General features: G+C 45.1%; 1 protein-coding gene across 10 annotated transcripts in view; it reads left to right on the top strand.

The window, feature by feature from the left end:
- The window catches only part of PPFIA2 (PPFI scaffold protein A2), a 575559-nt gene that overhangs the window by 388795 nt on the left and 165173 nt on the right, over window positions 1-21591 (top strand). For all 10 annotated transcript variants that reach the window (XM_075344766.1, XM_075344764.1, XM_075344763.1 and 7 more), the window contains one exon: window positions 18627-18848. In XM_075344766.1, coding sequence (XP_075200881.1) covers window positions 18627-18848 — 222 coding nt within the window. The remainder of the gene's footprint in view (window positions 1-18626; window positions 18849-21591) is intronic.

Raw genomic sequence — 21591 nt, 5'->3', positions numbered from 1 at the left:
CCGGAGACCGAAGATCAGCACCACGGACAGCAATGCCAGGGACAGGTGAGCAGAAAGTTCCCGTTCTCCGCGTGTTATCACAGATAACACACGGAGAACACACGTGTGCCATAAACACGGCTCATGGAGGGCAATACGCACCTTTGACATGTCCGTGAAAAACGTGCGTCATTTTCACGGACATATGAAAGAGGCGATAGAGGGTAAGTTCTTATGGTCAGCAGAATCCTCTCTCCTGTAGTCTGTGAGCTCTTATGACAAGCGAGGTCCTCTCTCTCTCCTATAGAGTTTAAGCTCTTATGGTAAGTGGGGTCCTATTTCTCCTGTAAAGATAAGCTCTCTTTCACTCTTTCTCGCTCTCTCACTCTCTATCTTTCTCTCGCCTTCTTTTATTCTCTTTCTTTCTCTCTTTCTCTCCCTCTCCTATAGAGTGTAACCTCCTATGGTCAGTAGGGTGCTCTCCCTCTCTCCTGTAGATTGTAATCTCTTCAGAATTCTCACTTCTGTAGACTGAAGCTCTTAAGGCCCCTTTACACACTGAGACTTTGTAGTGGTCCCACCAGCGATTGCAACCTGGCCGGGATCGCTGGAAAGTCTCTAAACAGTCGCTGGTGAGCTGTCAAATCAGGCAGATCTGGCCAACGATGCAGCAGCGTTTGGAGACTTTGCAGTGATCCCGGACCTGCAGAATGACCTCGCTGGTAGAGAACGCTATAGCACTGTCGTTGTAACGGTGACAAACACACCGATGTATGCTGCGCAGCGGGAAACAAAGGACCAAAAAATGGTCCTGAAAGATTTGTAGCAATCAGCGACCTCACAGCGGGGTCCAGGTCGCTGATGCATGTCACACACTGCAATGTCGCTGGGTAGCTCGCTATTACGTCACAAAACCGGTGACGTTACAGCGATATCGCTAGTGATGTTGCAGTGTGTAAAGGGGCCTTTATGGTCAGTGGGGTCCTCTCTCTCTCGTCTGTAATGTGTAAGCCCTTATGGTGAGTGGGGTCCTCTTTCTTCTGTAAAGTGTAAGCTCTCTCTCACTCTTTCTCTCTCTCTCTCTCTTTCTCTCGCCTTCTTTCTCTCTCTCTCTCTTTCTGTCTTTTTCTCTCTATTTCTTTCTCTCTCATTTTCTCCCTCTCCTGTAGAGTATAAACTCCTATGATCAGTAGGGGGCTCTCCCTCTCTCTTGTAGATTGTAATCTCTTCAGAATCCTCACTTCTATAAAGTGAAGCTCTTATAGTCAGAGGGGTCCTCTCTCGCTCGTCTGTAATGGGTAAGCTCTTATGGTCAGCAAGATCCTTTCCCTCGTTACTATAGAGTGATAGTTCTTATGGTCAGTGGAGTCCTCTTTTTCTTTGTTGTATATTGTAAGCTCTCTAAGTGAAGTGAACGGGGTCTTCTCTCTCTCTCTCTCTGTCTCTCCTGTAGAGTGTAAGCTCTTATGGTCAGCAGGGTTCTCTCTCTCTCACTCGTCTGTAGAGTGAAAACTCTTATGGTCAGCAGGTTCCTCTCTCTCCTGTATAGTGTAAGCTGTTATTATCAGTGGGTTCCTCTCTCGCTAATGTAGAGTGTAAACTTTCATGGTCAGCAGGATCCTCTCTCTCTTGTCCTGTAGAGTGTAAGCTCTTATGGTCAGCATGGTTTTCTCTCTCTCTCCTGTAGAGTGTAAGTGTCGCACCCAGGGATATGGGGTACTCGGTCCCGGGCGGTATTTGTCTTGGGAATGTCACGGTGGTGGCCGATGCCCAATTCCATGCCCTTTGCCCTTTTTGTAATGGGGTGTATTTCCAGGGGGATTTAGATTAGTGTTCATACGTGACGCCACTTGCGGTGTTGCGGCTATATATGTGGAGCCACCGCTGCAGAATGTCACTACTGGGGCTGGTTTTAATTGCAGCATGGATGGTAGGCCCTCCGCAAGCAGGGTCGGGCCCCAGAGGATGGATGTTGTGATGGGCGTTGGAAGAAGGTAGTCCAGACAGAGGTTTAGTGCAAATGGTTTTTACTCACTGCTGGTTGATGGTAACAGGTTACCCGAGGCCGGCAGGTTTCACCTCCAGGTCCCCTTCGTCCCAGTGCCAGTTCAGTACTCTGGTACCTTCTTCCCCTGCACCTGTCTCTGGTAAATGGGTCCCCGTGGAGTAGAGCAACTGGGAATCTCTGTCCGGTGGTTTGTCCACTTCTATCCGCCTGATGGTAGCGTGAACCCTGCGGAGTTGGAGTCTCAGGTCCTGGCCCCGGTTTTCCCTTTGCTACTGAGTCTTCGGATTTTTAGGGTCAGCGAGGTCCTTGATGGTCACCATGCTGTGCAGGTGTTAACAGGTCGGCTTGAAGCTCTTTCCTCTCCTAGGGTCCTGTACCCCATTGGTGTGTAGTTCTGGGAGTACTCCACCGTACTCCACCAGCAACTACTCTCCTGGGTACCAGGTTACCATTAAACTGAGTCAGGATGTCGCTTTGCTTCTACCTTTACTCCTCGCCTGCTTCTGTCCGACTTTGTTCTTGGTCTCTTCAGTCCGCTCCTCCCACCTGGTCAACTAGTGGAATGGTCTAGCTCCACGTCTAGGTGGCCATCCATTGGTCCGACCCTAGCTAAGTACCATTGTATTGGGGATTCTTGGGGGAAAACTGGGATTACCTTGGTTTTTGGTGTTACCGGCACTGGGTCTCCAGGTCCCTAGGGGCTAGGCCCTGCATCCTTGTGGGGATGCAGAACCTTGTAGCACCCTGATGGCTTCATGGGCACTACATAATCTCATATTGTCAGCAGGGTATTCTCTCTGTCCTATAGAGTGTAAGCTCTTGTGGTCAGCAGAGTCTTCTCTCTCTCTCGTGTAGAGTGTCAGCTCTTATAGTCAGCAGGGTCCTCCCTCTCCGATAGAGAGCATTCTGTCATGGTCAGCATGGTTCTCTTTCTTCCTCTCTATTTGTCCTGTAGAATGTAAGCTATTATGGTCAGCCGGGTTCTTTCTCTCCTCTTTTTCCCATATGTATTTTCAAAATAATTACAAGCTTTCCAGTATTGAAACTTATACAAATTTATTCTGGAAAAATCACATTTTGGGGGAAATTTTAGCAAGTTTCAGTTTCAAAAGATCTGCTAATGTATGTGTGTGTGTATGTATGTCCACTAAAGGAATCCGCACCATCGCATTTACAATCACGAAATTTTGCACAGACAACCCATGTGACTCAGGGAACGTCATAGACTATGTTTTGACGGGAAAATTTAACTCAATGCTTTACAGTTACTCTCCAAAAAACCTGCCTCCATTAAAGACAATGGAGCTGTGAGCTAAAGTTAATTAATAGCAGCTGTGATTGGTTGCTATAGGAATGAAGGACATTCATAGTATAAGAAGCTTATGTGGGAGGTAATATGTCAGTGGGGAGACCGATAAAGAGAGACAGAAAGAGACAGACAGACATAGGCACAGACAAAGTAAGAGGCAGACAGGGAAAGAGACACAGAGACAGACAATCAAAGAGACAGACAGGGAAAGAGACAGACAGAGGCAGACAGAGGCAGACAGAGGCAGACAGAGGCAGACAGAGACAGACAGAGGCAGACAGAGACAGACAGAGGCAGACAGAGACAGACAGGGAAAGACAGACAGAGACAGACAGGGAAAGAGACAGAAAGAGACAGACAATCAAAGAGACAGAGGCAGACAGATACAGACAGTGAATGAGACAGACAGAGACAGAGAAGGAGACAGGGAAAGAGACAGAGACAGGAAAAGAGACAGGAAAAGAGACAGGAAAAGAGACAGGAAAAGAGACAGGGAAAGAGACAGGGAAAGAGACAGGGAAAGAGACAGGGACAGAGACAGGGACAGAGACAGGGACAGAGACAGAGACAGGGACAGAGACAGGGAAAGAGACAGAGACAGGGAAAGAGACAGAGACAGGGAAAGAGACAGAGACAGGGAAAGAGACAGAGACAGGGAAAGAGACAGAGAGAGACAGACAATCAAAGAGACAGAGGCAGACAGATACAGACAGGGAATGAGACAGACAGAGACAGAGAAGGAGACAGAGAAGGAGACAGGGAAAGAGACAGGGAAAGAGACAGGGAAAGAGACAGGGAAAGAGACAGGGACAGAGACAGGGACAGAGACAGGGACAGAGACAGGGAAAGAGACAGGGAAAGAGACGGACAGAGACAGGGACAGAGACAGAGACAGGGAAAGAGACAGAGACAGGGAAAGAGACAGAGACAGGGAAAGAGACACAGACAGGGAAAGAGACAGAGACAGGGAAAGAGACAGAGACAGGGAAAGAGACAGAGACAGGGAAAGAGACAGAGACAGGGAAAGAGACAGAGACAGGGAAAGAGGCAGACGGGGAAAGAGGCAGACGGGGAAAGAGGCAGACGGGGAAAGAGGCAGACGGGGAAAGAGGCAGACGGGGAAAGAGGCAGACGGGGAAAGAGGCAGACGGGGAAAGAGGCAGCGAGGGAAGCAGACTGACAGACACAGAGATAGAGAAACAGACACAGACAGACACAGAGATAGAGAGAGACATAGAGACAGAAGAGACTTTAAAGATACAGAGACAGACAGAAAGACACTGACAGAGAGACAGACATGGATAGAGATGACAGACACACAGAGACAGACACACAGAGACAGACAAACAGAGACAGACACACAGAGACAGACACACAGAGACAGACACACAGAAAGAAACAGACAGAAAGGAACATAGGCAGAGACTAGGAGAGAGACAGAAGCACAGTTACTTTCCCGGGCGATGCCCGGGTACTACAGCTATTTACATGAATAAAAAAAAGAAAAAAAAACATAAATGGAAGCTCAAGTTTCTACATTTATAAATGTTCCAGTTAAAGCTGCTAAAAAGGAAAAAGATTAATGTCCCAGTGCATTTGGCTTTTTTGGCCCACACATTCCTTAGATAAAGTTAAAGGTAACCCGTCAGGTGCAATATGCAGAACCACAAGCAGTTCTGGGTGCATATTGCTAATCCCTGCCTAACCATCCCTGTATACAGTAGCATAGAGAAAACGATTTTTAGAAAAAGTATTTCTAAAGATCTTTTATAATATGATAATGAGCGCAGGGACTAGTCACAAAGGCGTTATTTCACTTAGCTAGTAGGCTTCCTTACCATGTAAGCACACCCGAACATGTTAAAGATGTGCAGCGTCAGAGGCATGGTCAATCTCACCGCTCTCTGCTGTTACCAAGTCCGACACTGGATTTGGGCTCAGTGCGAATGATCAGAAGTCTCGAACTTCAAGTCATGCATACTATGATGCCAGGTGTGCATGTCCCGGCTTCAAACTGGTGTAGTGCGCATGATTGGATGTCCGGGAACAGTCTGGCATCTCTGGCAGCAGAGATGAGAGCAACTATGCCTCTGACGCTGTGCATTCTTTAGCAGTACACACTAGCGTGCCCACAGGGGTATGCTTACATGCTAAGGGGGTCAACTAGCAAGCCAAGAGAACTAACACCCTTGCGACTAGTCCCTGGCCTCATTATCATATTACGATTTATCTATAGAAATACTTTTTCTAAAGATATCTTTATGTATGCTACTAGGTACAGGAACGGTTACGCAGGGATTAGCAATATGCACCCAGAACTGCTCGTGGTTCTGGGTGCATATTGCACCTGACAGGTTCCCTTTAAATAAAAAAAAAAACAGAAAAAAAAAAAACAAGATGCAGTACTTAATGCCACTTGGGTGAAAGTTTGGTTTTCAACTTGCCGATGTTTAACATTTAGGACTCTACTCTCAGGATTCCCAAAGTGCCCTCCAAATCCACTAAAGTATATCACTGTATGTATTTGAGCAAGGGAACTAGATTTTGAATTTCTCACTGGAATAATGGTTTTCATTAAATGTCTTCCATTTCTTGAGAATCTGCACATAGCTCGTTCTTTGTAGAAAGACATAGACTGCACATCCAAAAATTTTACACTGATCTATTTTGTCTAACCCAAAATGTACAAAACTGAAGGTGAGGTTTAGTTTAACATTCTGATTAGACTGTATGAAGACCAGTACTATGTCATGGTTGAGCCTCTCAGTGGATCCCTAACCTTAAAGGTGAGGCGCCATGCGTCAGTCACCACCAATGCAGCAGTGCACCAGCAGGTGAAGTGACCCGGTACCCAACAGCACCTATGCTGCAAGGCAAAGTAAACATGGCTCCAGGCCATCCCACCCCACAGGCACACAATCACAACAGCAATAGCCACCACAAAGCACCAACACCAAGTGAAAGTAGCTATAAAAAAAATCACCTTCCACAAGTTCTCAGACTCATTCACATTGCTGGTGCGAGGAAATGCTTAGGAATGTGTGACAAAACTGAGTGAATAAAAAAGACAAAAACCCAGCAAATACTTAGCTTGTGCACATACACTACCAGTGATTGAGAGCAACTCCTATCAATCACTACCATCGTTCCTGTTACCAACAAATGCTGACACGGAGAATCTCTTTAACAATGCTAGAAATGCCCTAAATGTTTTAAAAATAGTGTATTGCAGCTAAGGAATCAAGAAGTTCAGCCTGTTAATTAAAAATAATTATTCAACAGAAAACCGTCATTTTAATTTTCCTTCATTTACACCTTGTAATTATGTTCCCTTTGTAAGGTTACTGCTATATTAATACCTATAGAAGATTATTCGGAGCCTTCATTTTACACTTGTAACAAATTTTCCAGTTCATGAACCAAATACATAACAATTTTTCTTCTTGTTCGTGGCACATTAGAATTCAACTCTTTGTTTAGCGTGTTTATTATATTAGATATATTTCTTAGTCAGAGGTTTATATATGGGGAAGAGCTTTGTTAGATGTAGTAATAGTAGCAAGTAGTGATGGGCGAACATTTACTGTAAAGTTCGGGGTTCGTACCGAACACATAGTGTTCATGCACACGATCCCGAACATGAGCATTCCTGGGAAGTTCATGTTACAGTTCGAGTCCAGTTTGGGTCCAGGGGCTGTAAAAAAAAAAGTACATTATTTAAAAAAATTATGATCATGCTTACAGGTCCCACAACGCGTCCTGTAGACTCTGTTTACCGGCCGCTTCTGCTTCCGTGTCTGATCATTGCTATGCCCCTCTGTAAGCACCACTGACTAAAGGACCTTCCATGATGTCATAGCCATGTGACCAGTCTGGTGTGAATGTTGTACAGACATTGGCTTACAGACTGGTCACATGGCTATGATGTCATCGAAGGTCCTGTTAACTGAACTTTGACTGTCACTGTGCGAGTGTAGCATCAGCATCACCTGGTACGGCTGCACACTCCCAGACAGGACCAGTCAGCTACTTGTATTTCTATGCAACTGAGGCGCTCCTGTCCTGAGAGCGTCAGGCCGTGCAGGGTGATGCCATTGCGAGACTGCACGAGTCATACGCAAATGGAACTCCGGCCTCAGTGTCAGCCTGCTTCTCACTCTTTATAGATGCTTGTCTGTGCAGAGTGATGAAGCAGAGCTGACATTGCTCTCTCTGATTCTCACTCTGTACAGATGCTGTCTTTACAGAGTGATGAAGCAGAGCGGACAATGCTCTACTTGTGGACTACATCGGACTAAGGATTTTTTTATAATAAAGATGGAGTCTAATTTTTTTTTTGTTATATTTCTAATAAAAAAAATTCTCTGTGTTGTGTTTTTTTACTGTTTACTAGAAATTCATGGTGGCCATTCTAATTTGGCATGACAGCATGAATTTCGGGCTTAGTACCAGCTGAGAATACAAAGCTGGTATTAACCGCTTTATTACCCAGCATGCCACCGCCATCAAGGCCATAAGACAAGCCGGGGAAAGCCCCTGGAAATGGCGCTAAGAAACAATGCGCCATTTCCAGGGGTGCTGCTGGTTGCAGTTTTTAGCATGGGGGGCCCAGAACGCTTGGGCTTTGCCACGCTGAGAATCCCAACTCCCAGCAGCCTGGTTTTACCTGACTGGCAAACAAAATAAGACAGGAGCCCACACATTTTTTTTTTTTTTAATTATTTTTTTAAATAATTACAAAAAATAAATAAAAATAATGGGCTTTCCTGTATGTTGATTGCCAGCTAAGGTAAAGCCAGGCAGCTTGGAGCTGGGATTCTCAGCAGCCGCAGCTGCCCCTGGAAATGGCACATTGTTTCTTAGCGCCATTTCCAGGTGCTTTATCTGGCTCATCCAGCGGCCCTGATGGTGGAGGCATGCTGGGTAAGGCTATGTGCCCACGGGAGCTTGCTTCTGCGGATTTTGCCGTGGAAAACCTGAGGATTTGTCTGGATTTTCCAGATAAATCCGTAGGTTTCAGTAAGTACAGACACTCCCCATGTTATCCTATGGGACATGGGGAGTGTCTGTGTCCACGCTGCGGATTGTGCGGCTGCGGAATATGTTGCGGATGTCCTGCAGCCGCACATAACTGCATGTCAATTATTCCTGCGGCTTTACCTGCGGAAATCCCGGCGCTCCACTATGGAGATAGAGGCTTACCTGCCTTGGTACCATACTTACCTGCCTTGATAGCACACACCCGAGTCAGGACGGCAGTGGAGCTAGGAGCAGCAAGGAGGAGGTGGGCGGGGCCTTTATGAGCTTCGGTCATGTGACAGCCGGAGCTAGTTCAGCCCCGCCCACCTTCTCCTGCACAGTGCAGACGCTGACAGAGTGACACGGCCGGAGAGCTGTGCTGCATGATGGAGGTAAGTATAAACTCCCCGATCACTCAGCACTTGTTCTGCATTGAGGATGCAGTGCCGAAGCCATGGTACTGTATCCTCACTGCAGAATGCCCGCACAATATCCGCAGGACGTTCCGCAGCATGGAAACAGACAAAAGTTGTGGTGCGGTTTTCTGGGAGCTCCTGCGGAATGTCCTGCAGATATAACCACAGGACACTTTCCCCGTGGGCACATAGCCTAATAAAGAAGTTAATACCAGCTTTGTATTCTCAGCTGGTACTAAGCCCGAAATTCATGATGTCACGCCAAATTAGACATGGCCACAATGAATTTCTAGTAAACAGTAAAAAAAAGCACAACAAATAGAAAAACATTTTTTATTAGAAATAAAACAAATAAAACATTTAGAGACTCCATCTTTATTATAAAAAAATAATTACCCCGACTTAGTCCACAGGTAGAGCAGTGTCAGCTCTACTTCATCGTTCTGTACAGAGCGAGAAGCAGGCTGACAGGGTATGATTCCACTTGCGTCTCGCATTGCATCTCCCAGCACAGCCTGACTCTCTCAGGACATGAGCGCCTCAGCTGCATGGAAATACATGCAGCCGACCCTCTCCTGTGGGGAGAGTGCGCCACGCCGGGTGATACTGATGTGAGACTCGAAAAGTTACAGTCAAAGTTTAGTTAACAGGACCTTCAATGACATCATAGCCATGTGAACAGTCTGTAAGCCAATGTCTGTACAACATTCACACCAGACTGGTCAAATGGCTATGACGTCATGGAAGGTCCTTTGGTCAGTGGTGCTTACCGGGGGGCACAGCAATGATCGGACACGGAAACAGAAGTGGCCGGGAAACAGAGTCTGCAGGATGCATCGCGGGACCTTTAAGTATAATGACAATGTTTATTATTAACTATATTCTTTATTTTACAGCCCCCACTCCCCACCATCCCATAACTGTAAAGACCGAGTTCGGTGTTTGAATGCAAGTTCACGTTATCTCAGAACCCAAACTTGATCTTTACAAAACGTTCGGGCGAGGCTCCCGATCCCGAACATCAGGGGGGTTCCCCCATTACTAGTAGCAAGTATATTATATACTGTATTTGGATTTTGGTAAGGTTTCTGCTGGTAGCAGCATAGGATTTAAAGAGTTTAAAAGATAGCAGTCATTAGAAATACATTTTTATTTATGCCTGTATATTGATTTTTTTCAGCTTTCTTTTTTGCCTAAAGCAGTTACAGTTGAAATATAAAAAATACTTTAAAGTACAGGTAAAATAAATGTGCAACAGCTTGATTTAATGTAAGTGTTAATCCCCATCTTTTGGGGTATTTAGCATCTATCTACTATAGCTTAAAGGGGGTTCTCGTATGTTGTCTTCAGGAACCCATTGTTCCTCTGCCTCCTGGCTTCCTACATGCAGGTCAGCAGTGTTCTACTGAGGGCTGCTTTCAAGCTACACACTACCAAATCTCAGGGTGTGCACATAGCCGAAGGCTGTTATGTGGTACAGTATCAAATGCCTTTGCAAAGTCCACCTCTCAGACTGCAGGGGCATCCGGTAGCCTTGACAATGAGCTGTAAACTGTAGAATTAAAAATTCTTCACAATGGGAGATTCACACAACTTCAGGAGAAACCATATGCCTATTTTTCTTAAAAACGTGCCAAAGCTGAAATACAAACATGGTGAATTTATCGATATAGCCCAATATGAATTTCTGAAATGCAAATCACACAAACATTTTCCTAATGTCTCACCAGGAGCATGACCTGTATTACATATAGAATACAGCTTCTAAAAGGTTTATCTCCTGGAGGAGAACATACAGTAGCTGCATGTAAATTCTTAATTTACTAAAGGAGAATATAGTTACTTGTAAAGAGTTAAATTACTAGTTGAAAACATACACTAGTATCTCAGGTATGTAAAATCCAGCCCCTAGCCATGCATTTTGCATTTTCTAACAACTGTAGTTAATAAACATGGTTTGGTCTCACTCTTAATACATTTAGAATAGGGCGTCCATGGAATTAGGAGGGGACTATGTCCAGATAGGTATCCTTAAGCTACCTGTAATGTCCCATGTGAGGTTTCCTGTCCTGACAAGGGCAGTATCCAAGTGTGATACTGTTCCACTAAAAGTGTTCTTAGGTTTTAGCGGGGAACTCCTCAAGAAAGAGAAATAAGGAAATCACTAGCATAATGAACACAATAGAATAGGGTTCCAATGAATAAAAGACCACTTATATCCATTGAGAAAGGGAACATTTAAATAGGTGCATATAATGACAAGACACCCTATAAACCGGCAGAATGCTGCACTAAAAAGAGACAAGGGCAGCAAAACGAGGGGCAACAGAATAATCCAAAACATCTTTGAACCTCCACCATATTTGACTGTAGGTACTGTGATATTTTCCTTGTAGGCTTCTTCCGTTTTCAGTAAACAGTAGAATGATGTGCTTTACCAAAAAGTTCTATCTTGGTCTCATCTGTCCACAAGACACTTTCCCAGAAGGATTTTGGCTTACTCATGTATATTTTTGCACACTGTAGTCTAGCTTTTTTATGTCTCTGTGTCAGCAGTGAGTTCCTCCTGGGTCTCCTGCCATAGCGTTTCATTTCATTCAATATTATTGGATAGTTCACACTGACACTGATGCCCCCTGAGCCTGCAGTACATCTTGATTTTGTTTGGAACATGATTGGGGCTGCATATCCACCATTCGGACTATCCTGCGTTGCACCCTTTCATCAATTTTTCTTCACCTTCCATGTCAAGGGGAAATTAGCTACAGTGCCCTGGGTTGTAAACCTTTTCATTACTGTGGACAAAAAAAACATAAAGATCCGTGGAGTTGGACGTGTAACCTTAAAATTGTTGATATTTTTCAACAATTTTGGTTCTGAAGTTCTCAGACAGTTCTCTTCTCTTTCTATTCACCTTGCTTAGTGTGGCTCTCAGACTCAAAATGTAAAGCTTGAGCTTTTTATCTGGTTTCAGGTGAGATTTTTATATTGCCCACACCTGTTATTTGCCACAGGTGAGTTTGAGCAGCACTGATCTGTGCTGCTCTGATCAGGAGAAATGAATCAGCGATCAGACTGCTGAAACTTATAGCCCCCTAGGGGAAAAAGTAAAAAAACCCTAAAAGTTAAAATCACCCCCCATTCACGCCATCTGCGCAAAAACGGTACCATTAAAAATGTCAGCTCAAGACGCAAAAAATAAGTAGTTATTGAGTCCCATATCCCGAAAAATGAGAACGGTACGAGTCGTGGAAAATGGGGCAAAAAGTGCACCACTTTTTTGGATAAAATTCTGGATTTTTTTTTTAACCCCTTAGATAAAAGTAAACCTATACATGTTTGGTGTCTACGAACTTGTACCGACCTGAGGTATCACACTGACACATTTTACTATATAGTGAACACAGTGAATAAAATATCCCAAAAGCCATTGTGCAAACACACTTTATTTTTGCAATTTTTCCGCACTTGGAATTTTTTTGATGTTTTCCAGTACATTGTATGGTGAAACATTTGGTTTCTTTTAAAGTACAATTCCTCCCACAAAAAAACAAGCCATTATATGACAAGGTTGATGGAAAAATAAAAAAGTTACGGCTCTCAGAAGGAGAGCAAAAAAAAATTAAATGGAAAATCGCCCGGGGGTGAAAGGAAAATCGCCCGGGGGTGAAAGGGTTAAATATCCTTCCAATATATCACATCATTCTGATATACCCTAGTTGTATTACAACTTTATTATTACTATCATAAATAATATAAGGTAGCAGGCAACTTCAAATTCCGTACAATAAAGCAAACAGAAAATACTTTTATTTTCTTATATATTACATTCTAGCTATAGTATTGAACTCCTATATCAAATCCTGAGTCTAAAGCAACACAAATAATAAAAAACATTCTGATATAGCTGTAGATTTCTAAAATGCTGAACAGTAACAGCTGTGTCTTCCGCTAGTATCGATGGTACTGCCAGATTATTCTAGGGCAGAAAATTCTTTTTAACTATACCCCCTGCTACAATATTACAGAATGCAGCCAAGTTCCTTAGGATATGTTTCCTGTCCTATTTATTTGGTATTCTTTTTCACTTTTTTATCTCCTGTCTGACAGTATTGTTCTATAGTATTTGTTTCCAATGCTCACATGGTTTCTCAGTGGCGAGGGTCTTGTTAAACATCTTGAATTTTTTTCTTTTTCACCGGTACATTATTATTGCATGTGTTTTGTATACAAAACCGTGTTATACTGCACAATAATTATATTGAAGGAGTTGTCCGTTCACACCATAGTGATCACATATCCTTGTCATAGATCATCAATTAGTAGGGGTCCGACACCTGAATACAGCTTCTATGGCAGCCGAATATAAACACAGTACACATCCATTATCTATTCTGCAGTACCTGGCAGCAGCCACTACACATTGAATGGATCTGCACTCTGCAGCTCCGTTCCATGTTTTTACATTCTGCGGCCCCTAAGCTGTTTTCAGCTGATCGGTGGGGGTACCGGGTGTTGGACCTCACAGATGTTACGGTATATTGAATCAAAAATACAGGTCATCAATATGTGCAACTGAATGAGCCGTTTAATAATTATTGTTCTCCGTTATAATTCTGTATAAGATGGTTTTGCATAGAGGTGCAGTAATTTACAAGTCCAAAACACAAAAAATGATCTTGATGTATTTTCAGACACATTAATATGTAATAGTATCATGCTCAGTGCAGCACTTTTGAAAGGTAGTGACTCAGGTTAATTTTCGTATTACTTTTAGAATATACTTGGCTTTACTGTTATAGTAACATAGTAATATAACAGAGTAAATCATCTAGCCTTCTCTTTCATGAAAATAATTGAAACTTGTCTCATCCTTTAACCTCATTAGTACTGATGAGCAAGCGTGCTTATCATTGCTTGTTACTCTATCGAGCATTGGGGTTTTTGGGTGCGACTCGAGTACCGAGTATAAAAGCAGGCAATGGGAAACTCAAGCACTTTTAAACTCCAATGCTTGATGCTTGATCGAGTAACGAGTAGTGGTGAGCACACTTGCTCATGACTACTTATAAGTAGTGATGGGAAGATCCAGACTGTAAAAGCGCGGTTTCAAGTGTACCCGAGTGAATTCAGTGAATTCTGGCTAATGATCTGCCAGGCCTGCGACACACATCCGTGCCCCCGGTACGTGTTTGGTACGTTTTTGCACGTACCGGCGGCACGTAGACACGTTGACAAATGTTACCCTATGGTAGAAGGCACACACACGTAAAACCACACGGAACGTGTGTCCGTGTGGTTAGTACGTGTGTGCATTTTTCCACATGGCCGACATGTCCGTTTTTAGCCGTCAGCACGCAGGCACGGACCCGCTAAAGTCAATGGGTCCGTGCCTGCACGGACGGCACACGTAGCTTGTCCGTGTGCTACACGTACCCTCCGTGTGCGTTTTCAAACGAGCGATGTCGGGTTTTTTTTTCGTTAAATGTCAGTCAACTTTTTTTTTTCTGCTGTTCTCAGTCATCATCCCTTTGGCGCTCGGTCTGTATCTTCCCCTGATGCATACTCACCGATCCCTGATCATCAGCGCGGCGAAGAACAGCTGTGCCAAAGATATGCGGCTTCAATTACTTTGAAGATGCCGGACGCTCATTAATCAATCTACTATTCCCTGCTTCCCCCGCCCACAGGTGCCTATGATTGGTTGCAGTTAGACACGCCCACACACTGAGTGACAGCTGTCTCACTGCAACCAATCACAGCTGCCGGTGGGCGGGTATATACTGTGCAGTTAAATAAAAACTTAATTAATTAAAAAAAAACGACGTGTGGTCCCCCCCAATTTTGATACCAGCCAGGGTAAAGCCATACGGCTGAAGGCTGGAATTCTCAGGATGGGGAGCTCAACGTTATGGGGAGCCCCGCAGCCTAAAAATATCAGCCAGCAGCCGCCCAGAATTGCTGCATCCATTAGATGCGACTGTTCCAGAACTGTACCAGGCTCATCCCGAATTGCCCTGGTGCATTGGCAATCGGGGTAATAAGGAGTTAATGGCAGCAACCCATAGCTGCCACTAAGTCCAAGAGTAATCATGGCAGGCGTCTCCCCAAGATACCTTCCATGAATAATCTGTAAGTTAAAGTAATTAAACACATAGACCTGTAAAAATCCTTTATTTGCAATAATAAACACTAAGAAATATCCTCGTTTACCACTTTATTAAGCCCCAAAAACCCATCCATGTCCGGCGTAATCCACGGAGGTCCCGCGTCGCTTCCAGCTCTGCTACATGAAGGTGACAGGAGCTGCAGAAGAACACCGCCGCTCCTGTCAGCTCCACGCAGCAACTGAGGTGAGTAGCGCGATCAGCGATGACGTCACTCAGGTAACTCGCGGCCACCGCTGGATCCTCCAACTGTGAAAGCAAGTTGTCCAAGTGACAGCGATGAAGTCACAGGTGAGTTGCGGTCTCGGGGGGAGGACTCCAGCTGGCTGCGGGTAGCCTGAGTGACAGCAGCGCTAATCACGCCGCTCACTTGAGTAAAACCTGACAGCTGGGGGCTAGTATTCTCAGGCTGGGAAAAAAGTCACTTTTAAAATATCAAATCTTTATTATACAAAATTAAAATGTAGACATATAAACACCAAACACCTTAAGGGTATATATATAGAAAATAGCATACAACCAATATAATGAATGACTCCAGCTGGTTATATAGTGGAAAGACCAGTGATATGCCCAAAAGGAGGGTAAATATATCACTCCACCAATCAACTTTACCTTAATGTAGAAAAGTGTATGAATGGTGTGATTTTGGTCCAGGTATTTTTATATTCCAGTGCTCACCACCAAATATGATCATAATAATGTAATCTGGATATCAAAATATGAAAGCACATAGGATGTACATATCCTGACCAAATATTTATGGAGTCCTAGTAGAATTCACTATGACATTAATTAATTTGGTATACATACAGACACCCGTTCGATAATATCACCCAACGCGTTTCTCCTCCTACACTGGAGGTTCATCAGGGGTGTTAGTAATATGTCACAATAACAATGGTTGTTCACTAACAATGGTTGATACACGTATACAGTCATTATGTGAGGAAAAAGGACAGTGCACATATAGATATATGAATTAAAGATTGTCTGTCCCCTAAATATCACCGGAAAGACCTCATCTCTGAAGAGCCTTTTCTTAGGCCAATTTCAGATATGTAATCCAATTCCTTGTAAAGCGTAATACTCACATGGAGACACTTCCAATCACAATAGAGGTTCTGATTAATGTCTGGAGGGATGGCACAATCAATGTGCAAATTCCACATTACAATACATTATGGAACCTATAATAAGTCAATAAGAGACATTCTAAGCAGCTATCTACAGTATATAGACACACATGGACCACGAGATGTAAAGGGACCCAATCACTATGTTTTAAAATAGTTTTCACAGGTCCATCTGTAATATCACTTAATACTTTAGGCAAAAAAAAGGAGGTCCTCCATGTGGAATGTTGCAGCTACAGATGGACCCGTGAAAACTAATTTGTCACTTACCTCTCATTTATGAAAAGACAAGACGGGATAAGAGACAGACGGGGAAAGAGACAGACGGGGAAATAGAGAGAGACAGATAGAGAGAGACAGACAGACACAGACAGATAGAGAGAGACTGACAGAAACAGATAGAGAGACAGACAGACACAGACAGACAGACACAGACAGACAGAGAGAGACAGACACAGATAGACAGACAGACACAGAGATAGAGAGAGACAGACATACAGATAGAAACAGACAGAGATAGAGAGAGACAGAGGTAGAGAGAGACAGAGAGAGAGACAGACAGACACAGAGAGAGAGACAGAGACACAGAGATAGACAGACAGACACAGAGATAGATAGAGACAGACCCAAAGAGACAGACAGACACAGACAGACAGACTGGGAGAGAGACACAGACTGGGAGAGAGACACAGACAGACAGACTGGGAGAGAGACTATCCCGGGCAATTCCGGGTACTACATCTAGTGACCTATAAATGTAAAATATTTGTATTCAGTAGCAGCAATAAAGTTATCTTGCTTTCCGTTATACAATTATTATATTGTGCAATAACATAAAAAAGTGATGCAGCCCACCAGATATGTGCTGGTTTCTACTTTCTCGTCGCACTTGATGCCCGGAAAATGACTGCTCGGTCTCTGCCACATTCACGTGAAAATCACGCACGTGCCGAGAGACACGTATTTCCCCTGCATGTTGTGTGCAGGTAAGTACTTGTCTCTGGTACGTGCGGGACACGTGTGTTCTATGTGTGCTATCCGCGATAACACACGTAGAACCGGTAATTAACATACTCACCTGGTCCTTCCTGCTGTCCGCGCTGCTGTCCGTGGTGCTGATCCTCGGTCTCCAGCCCTCCCGTCTCTCCGCTGCTGCTGCTGCTGCCAGGCAGTGAAGTGAATATTCTATGAGATTAATGAGCGGCGGTCGGCAGCAAGAGGCAGTAGCGGCAGAGACAGGAGGGCTGGAGAAGGTGAGTAAATGTTTGTTTTTTTTTTCCACTGACACGTGTGTTTTCTCCGGCGCGTGTCACACGAGACCGCATCCACACTACACCCGTGTGGTACGGGTGCGGGCCGTGTGACACCCGTGCTGCGGGAGAAAACACTGACATGTCAGCGCTTTGAAAAACGCACACATGTACAAACGCACATGGACACACGTTCCGTGTGGTTTTACGTGTGTGTGCCTGCTACAATAGGGTAGCATTGCTTAACGTGTCTCCGTGCCGGCGGCACGTGTAAAAAATGACAAACACGTGCCGGCGGCACGGATGTGTGTTGCAGGCCTAAAGATGTAGTCCACATCAGCCAACGATTGGCTGAGCAGTCGATTGCTATGCTTTGCTGAAAGTGAAGCTGCTGGGTAAAGTGGTTAAATGGGTCAAGAGTGGATGTTTACAAAGTGTTGATATGATTATTAAAGTAGACCAACCTTTTAAATTTTATTTATATCGGAATATACTTTCTGCTGATATAACCTAATCTACTTAAAGGGCTTGTCCACTAGTGGGACAACCCCTTTTCAATCCACATGCTGCCACCTACTAAAATAATAACACCTATACTAACATCCAATGCTGGCATCGTTCCAACGGAGTTGGCAGTAGCCCTCCCGGGGATCATGTGACATTTTGTTACACTATCCCTGCAGCCAATCAGTGCTGGCTTCTCTCTCTCCGCCTTCGGACAAATCACCTACAGCCGAATGAAGCGAGAGCTGTTGCTCTCTCACTTCTCAAGATGTATGTGATATATCGAAGGCTGATGAAAGTGAGGGAGTCTCTGATTGGCTACAGGGATCGTGATCCCCTGGGAGAGTTAGTGCCAACACCGCTGGAATGATTCCAGCATTGGAGGTTAGTATAGCTGTTATTATTTTACTGAAGGGAAACATAGGGATTTAGAAAGGGTTGTTCCAGTAGTAGACAATAATATCCTTGTACTGTGTGTGATTTTCATGGATCCATAGATTTGTATTGGTAACTTTAATCTGTGGCACAGATTAAAATCGGACATGATGCACGATCCTCAAAAACACCACAAACGTGTGAACAAACCCAGAGACTGTAATAGCTACCTGTTCTAGCCTTCAGAACCATGGTTAAGATTAATACCTTAAAAATGGACGTCTGAATGAGGTCTAAATCTGCTGTTGATATGTTTTTTAAATTTGATCTAAAAAATGAATAATATGATATTGAAGACTTTCCAAATTAAAAAAATGAAAAACTTAAGTAGAAATATACTTTGCTTTAAAAATATGGAAATCGGATTAAAATGTTTTTTATGTCATGTCTACTGTCTCAACAGAGGTTATCAAATGGCTCCATTGATTCGAATGATGAAGCCAGTCAGATGGTGGAACTTCAAGAGCTGCTGGAGAAGCAAAATTATGAAATGACCCAGATGAAAGAACGTTTATCATCATTGTCAGCTCGAGTCGGGGAGGTTGAACAGGAAGCAGAGACTGCAAGAAAAGACCTTGTAAAAACGGAGGAAATGAATACAAAATATCAGAGAGACATTAGGGAGGTAGAGTTATTTATTTTTTATTTGTTACATCAGGTAATACAGTTCCCATAAATAACTGTTAATAATACAATGGGCTATACATTACTAATACATAAAATGCCACAAGAGCACTTGTAATGGAATCTTCCTTTTAAGGCCGCTTTACACGCTGCGATCTCGCTAGCGAGATCACTAGCGTGCGTATCCGCCCCCATCGCTTGTGCGTCACGGGCAAATTGCTGCCCGTGGCGCACAACATCGCTCGGAACCCGTCACACTACTTACCTGCCTAGCGACGTCGCTGTGACCGGAGAACCGCCTCCTTTCTAAGGGGGCGGTTCGTGCGGCGTCACAGCGACGTCATTAAGCGGCCGCCCAATAGAAGCGGAGGGGCGGAGATGAGCGGGATGAATATCCCGCCCACCTCCTTCCTTTCTCATTGCGTGCGGCCGCAGGTAAGGTGAGGTTTCTCGTTCCTCCGGTGTCACACATAGCGATGTGTGCTGCCGCAGGAACGACGAACAATATTGTACCTGTAGCAGCAACGATATTTGGGAACTGGACAGCGTGTCAACGAGCAACGATAAGGTGAGTATTTTTGCTCATTAGTGGTCGCTCGTACGTTTCATACGCAACAACGTCGTTAACGAGGCCGGATGTGCGTCACAAATTCCGTGACTCCAACGACATCGCGTTAGCGATGTCGCTGCGTGTAAAGCGGCCTTTAGTCTAGTGGACCTCAAACAATTCCTCAGTGACAATAACAATCTCTGATAGGACCCCTTTATAATTGCCTCTCCTACAATAGCAGGATGGGTAAATTCTTTTCTTCTCTTCAACAAGGTGTAAGGTTTTGTTTGGCAGCATGTGATTTGGAAACCCTAAACACCAGTGACACGTGATGTAGGGATAATGTTTTCCCTCACAATATTGGTATTGCTTCTATGGAGGCCAGTGACAGTGGCCTGCAATGTAGTGTAGTATAGAAGACAAACAAGGAAGTAGGAGGGGCCATTAAGTTAGAGGTGGTTCACTACTCAGCATTAGTGGCCACATCGTTATACAATTCATAGGGAAGGTTTTTATTAAATACCTTGTGTAGCACGTTCTGCCTCTGAGCATCGCTATTGCAATCCACTCATCCCCATCACGTGACCTCCAGGGCTCCATGACCTCTGAGATCCAGTAATGTCACATCAACTTCCAGTTGACCCGACGTCAATGCGGCGGGCCCCAGTCTCCCTGAGTGACTAGGCTGTGGGTGGAGTTTCACTACTCACAGTACAGCATTGTTCCTGCTTGCTGTGCTTTGCAGCGAAGGATAGAGCACGTAAATAGCTGGGCTGTGACGAGCAGTGAAAACTCCACCCATAGCCCAGTCACTCAGGAAGACTAGGGCCAGCCGCGGTGATATTGAGTCAACTGGAAGTTGACATGACATCACCGGATCTCAGCGGTCACAGAGCCCGGGGGTCACTTGATGGGGATGAGGGGACCGCAATAACGCCGCTCAGAGGCAGAATGTGCTACACAAGGTGTTTGACAAAAGACTTCCCTGTGAGTTTTACATTGATGTAGTCACTAATGCTGAGTAGTGAACCACCCCTTTAAAGGGGTTATCCGGCTTATTTTGAGAAGTTTTGTTTATTGCACTATTGGGCTACATTGGGGCAGGTAAGTAGATGGTGACTACCTACCTGCCCTGCTGTCATCCCCTCTCCCCGGGCTCAGAACAGTCATGTGACCACTCCTGCCATGATTTTTCTGCTTCCTGTGATGCCACGACGACAGGGAAGGAGCTTATGCTCGCCTTGTAGACGGGCATCACAGGAGACGTCATGTAGCCGCCCTGCTGAGCATGTACATGGCGCCAGAGTCCCCAGCCCCTTGCCCTGCACCTTCCAACACATTCCCCTGCACCCTCCCCACATCTCCCCCACCACTGCTGTGGGGCCCGTGAGCTGGGGAGAGGGGCCTGGTGGCAGCTTCCCGCAGTGTCACCACCAGCATCGGGCTCCCTGCTCAGGATCGCTTTTCAAATGTATCGGCATCACAGATGCCAATACACTTCACAGCAATGATGAGAGGCAACGCTGCGATGCTTCTCATCATTGTCCTGCTGCCTGCTCTGACAGTTCAATACAGCAGTGACTTCACTACTGTGCTGATATGGGCAGAGCAGACAGCGGGCGAACGAGGAGCAGCGGCGGGGACTGGGGAAAGGTGAGTATGTATTCCCTAAATGGTGGTGGGGTGGGGGGCTGCAGAGCAACATGGCGGGGGCTGCAGAGCAATGTGTGGGGGGGTGCAGAGCAACATGGGGCTGCAGAGCAATGTGTGGGGGTGCAGAGCGAAGTGGGGGGCTGCAGAGCGATGTGTAGGGAACTGCAGAGCGATGTGTGGGGGGGTGTACAAAGCCCTATGTGGTGGGGGTGTAGAACCCTATGTGGTGAGGGTGAAGAACCCTATGTGGTGGGGTCTGCAGAGCCCTATGTGGTGGGGTCTGCAAAGCCCTATGTGATGGGGCCTGCAGAGCCCTATGTGGTGAGGCCTGCAGAGCCCTATGTGGTGGGGTCTGCAGAGCCCTATGTAGTGGGGCCTGCAGAGCCCTATGTGGTGAGGCCTGCAGAGCCCTATGTGGTGAGGCCTGCAGAGCCCTATGTGGTGAGGCCTGCACAGCCCTATGTGGTTCGGCCTGCAGAGACCTATGTGGTGAGGCTTGCAGAACCCTATGTGGTGGGGCCTGCAGAGCCCTATGTGGTGG

The sequence above is a fragment of the Anomaloglossus baeobatrachus genome, chromosome 4 (genome assembly GCF_048569485.1).
Source record: "Anomaloglossus baeobatrachus isolate aAnoBae1 chromosome 4, aAnoBae1.hap1, whole genome shotgun sequence".
Lineage (NCBI taxonomy): Eukaryota > Metazoa > Chordata > Amphibia > Anura > Aromobatidae > Anomaloglossus > Anomaloglossus baeobatrachus.
Note: the sequence above shows the minus strand (reverse complement) of the source record. Positions and strands in the feature narration are given on the sequence as shown.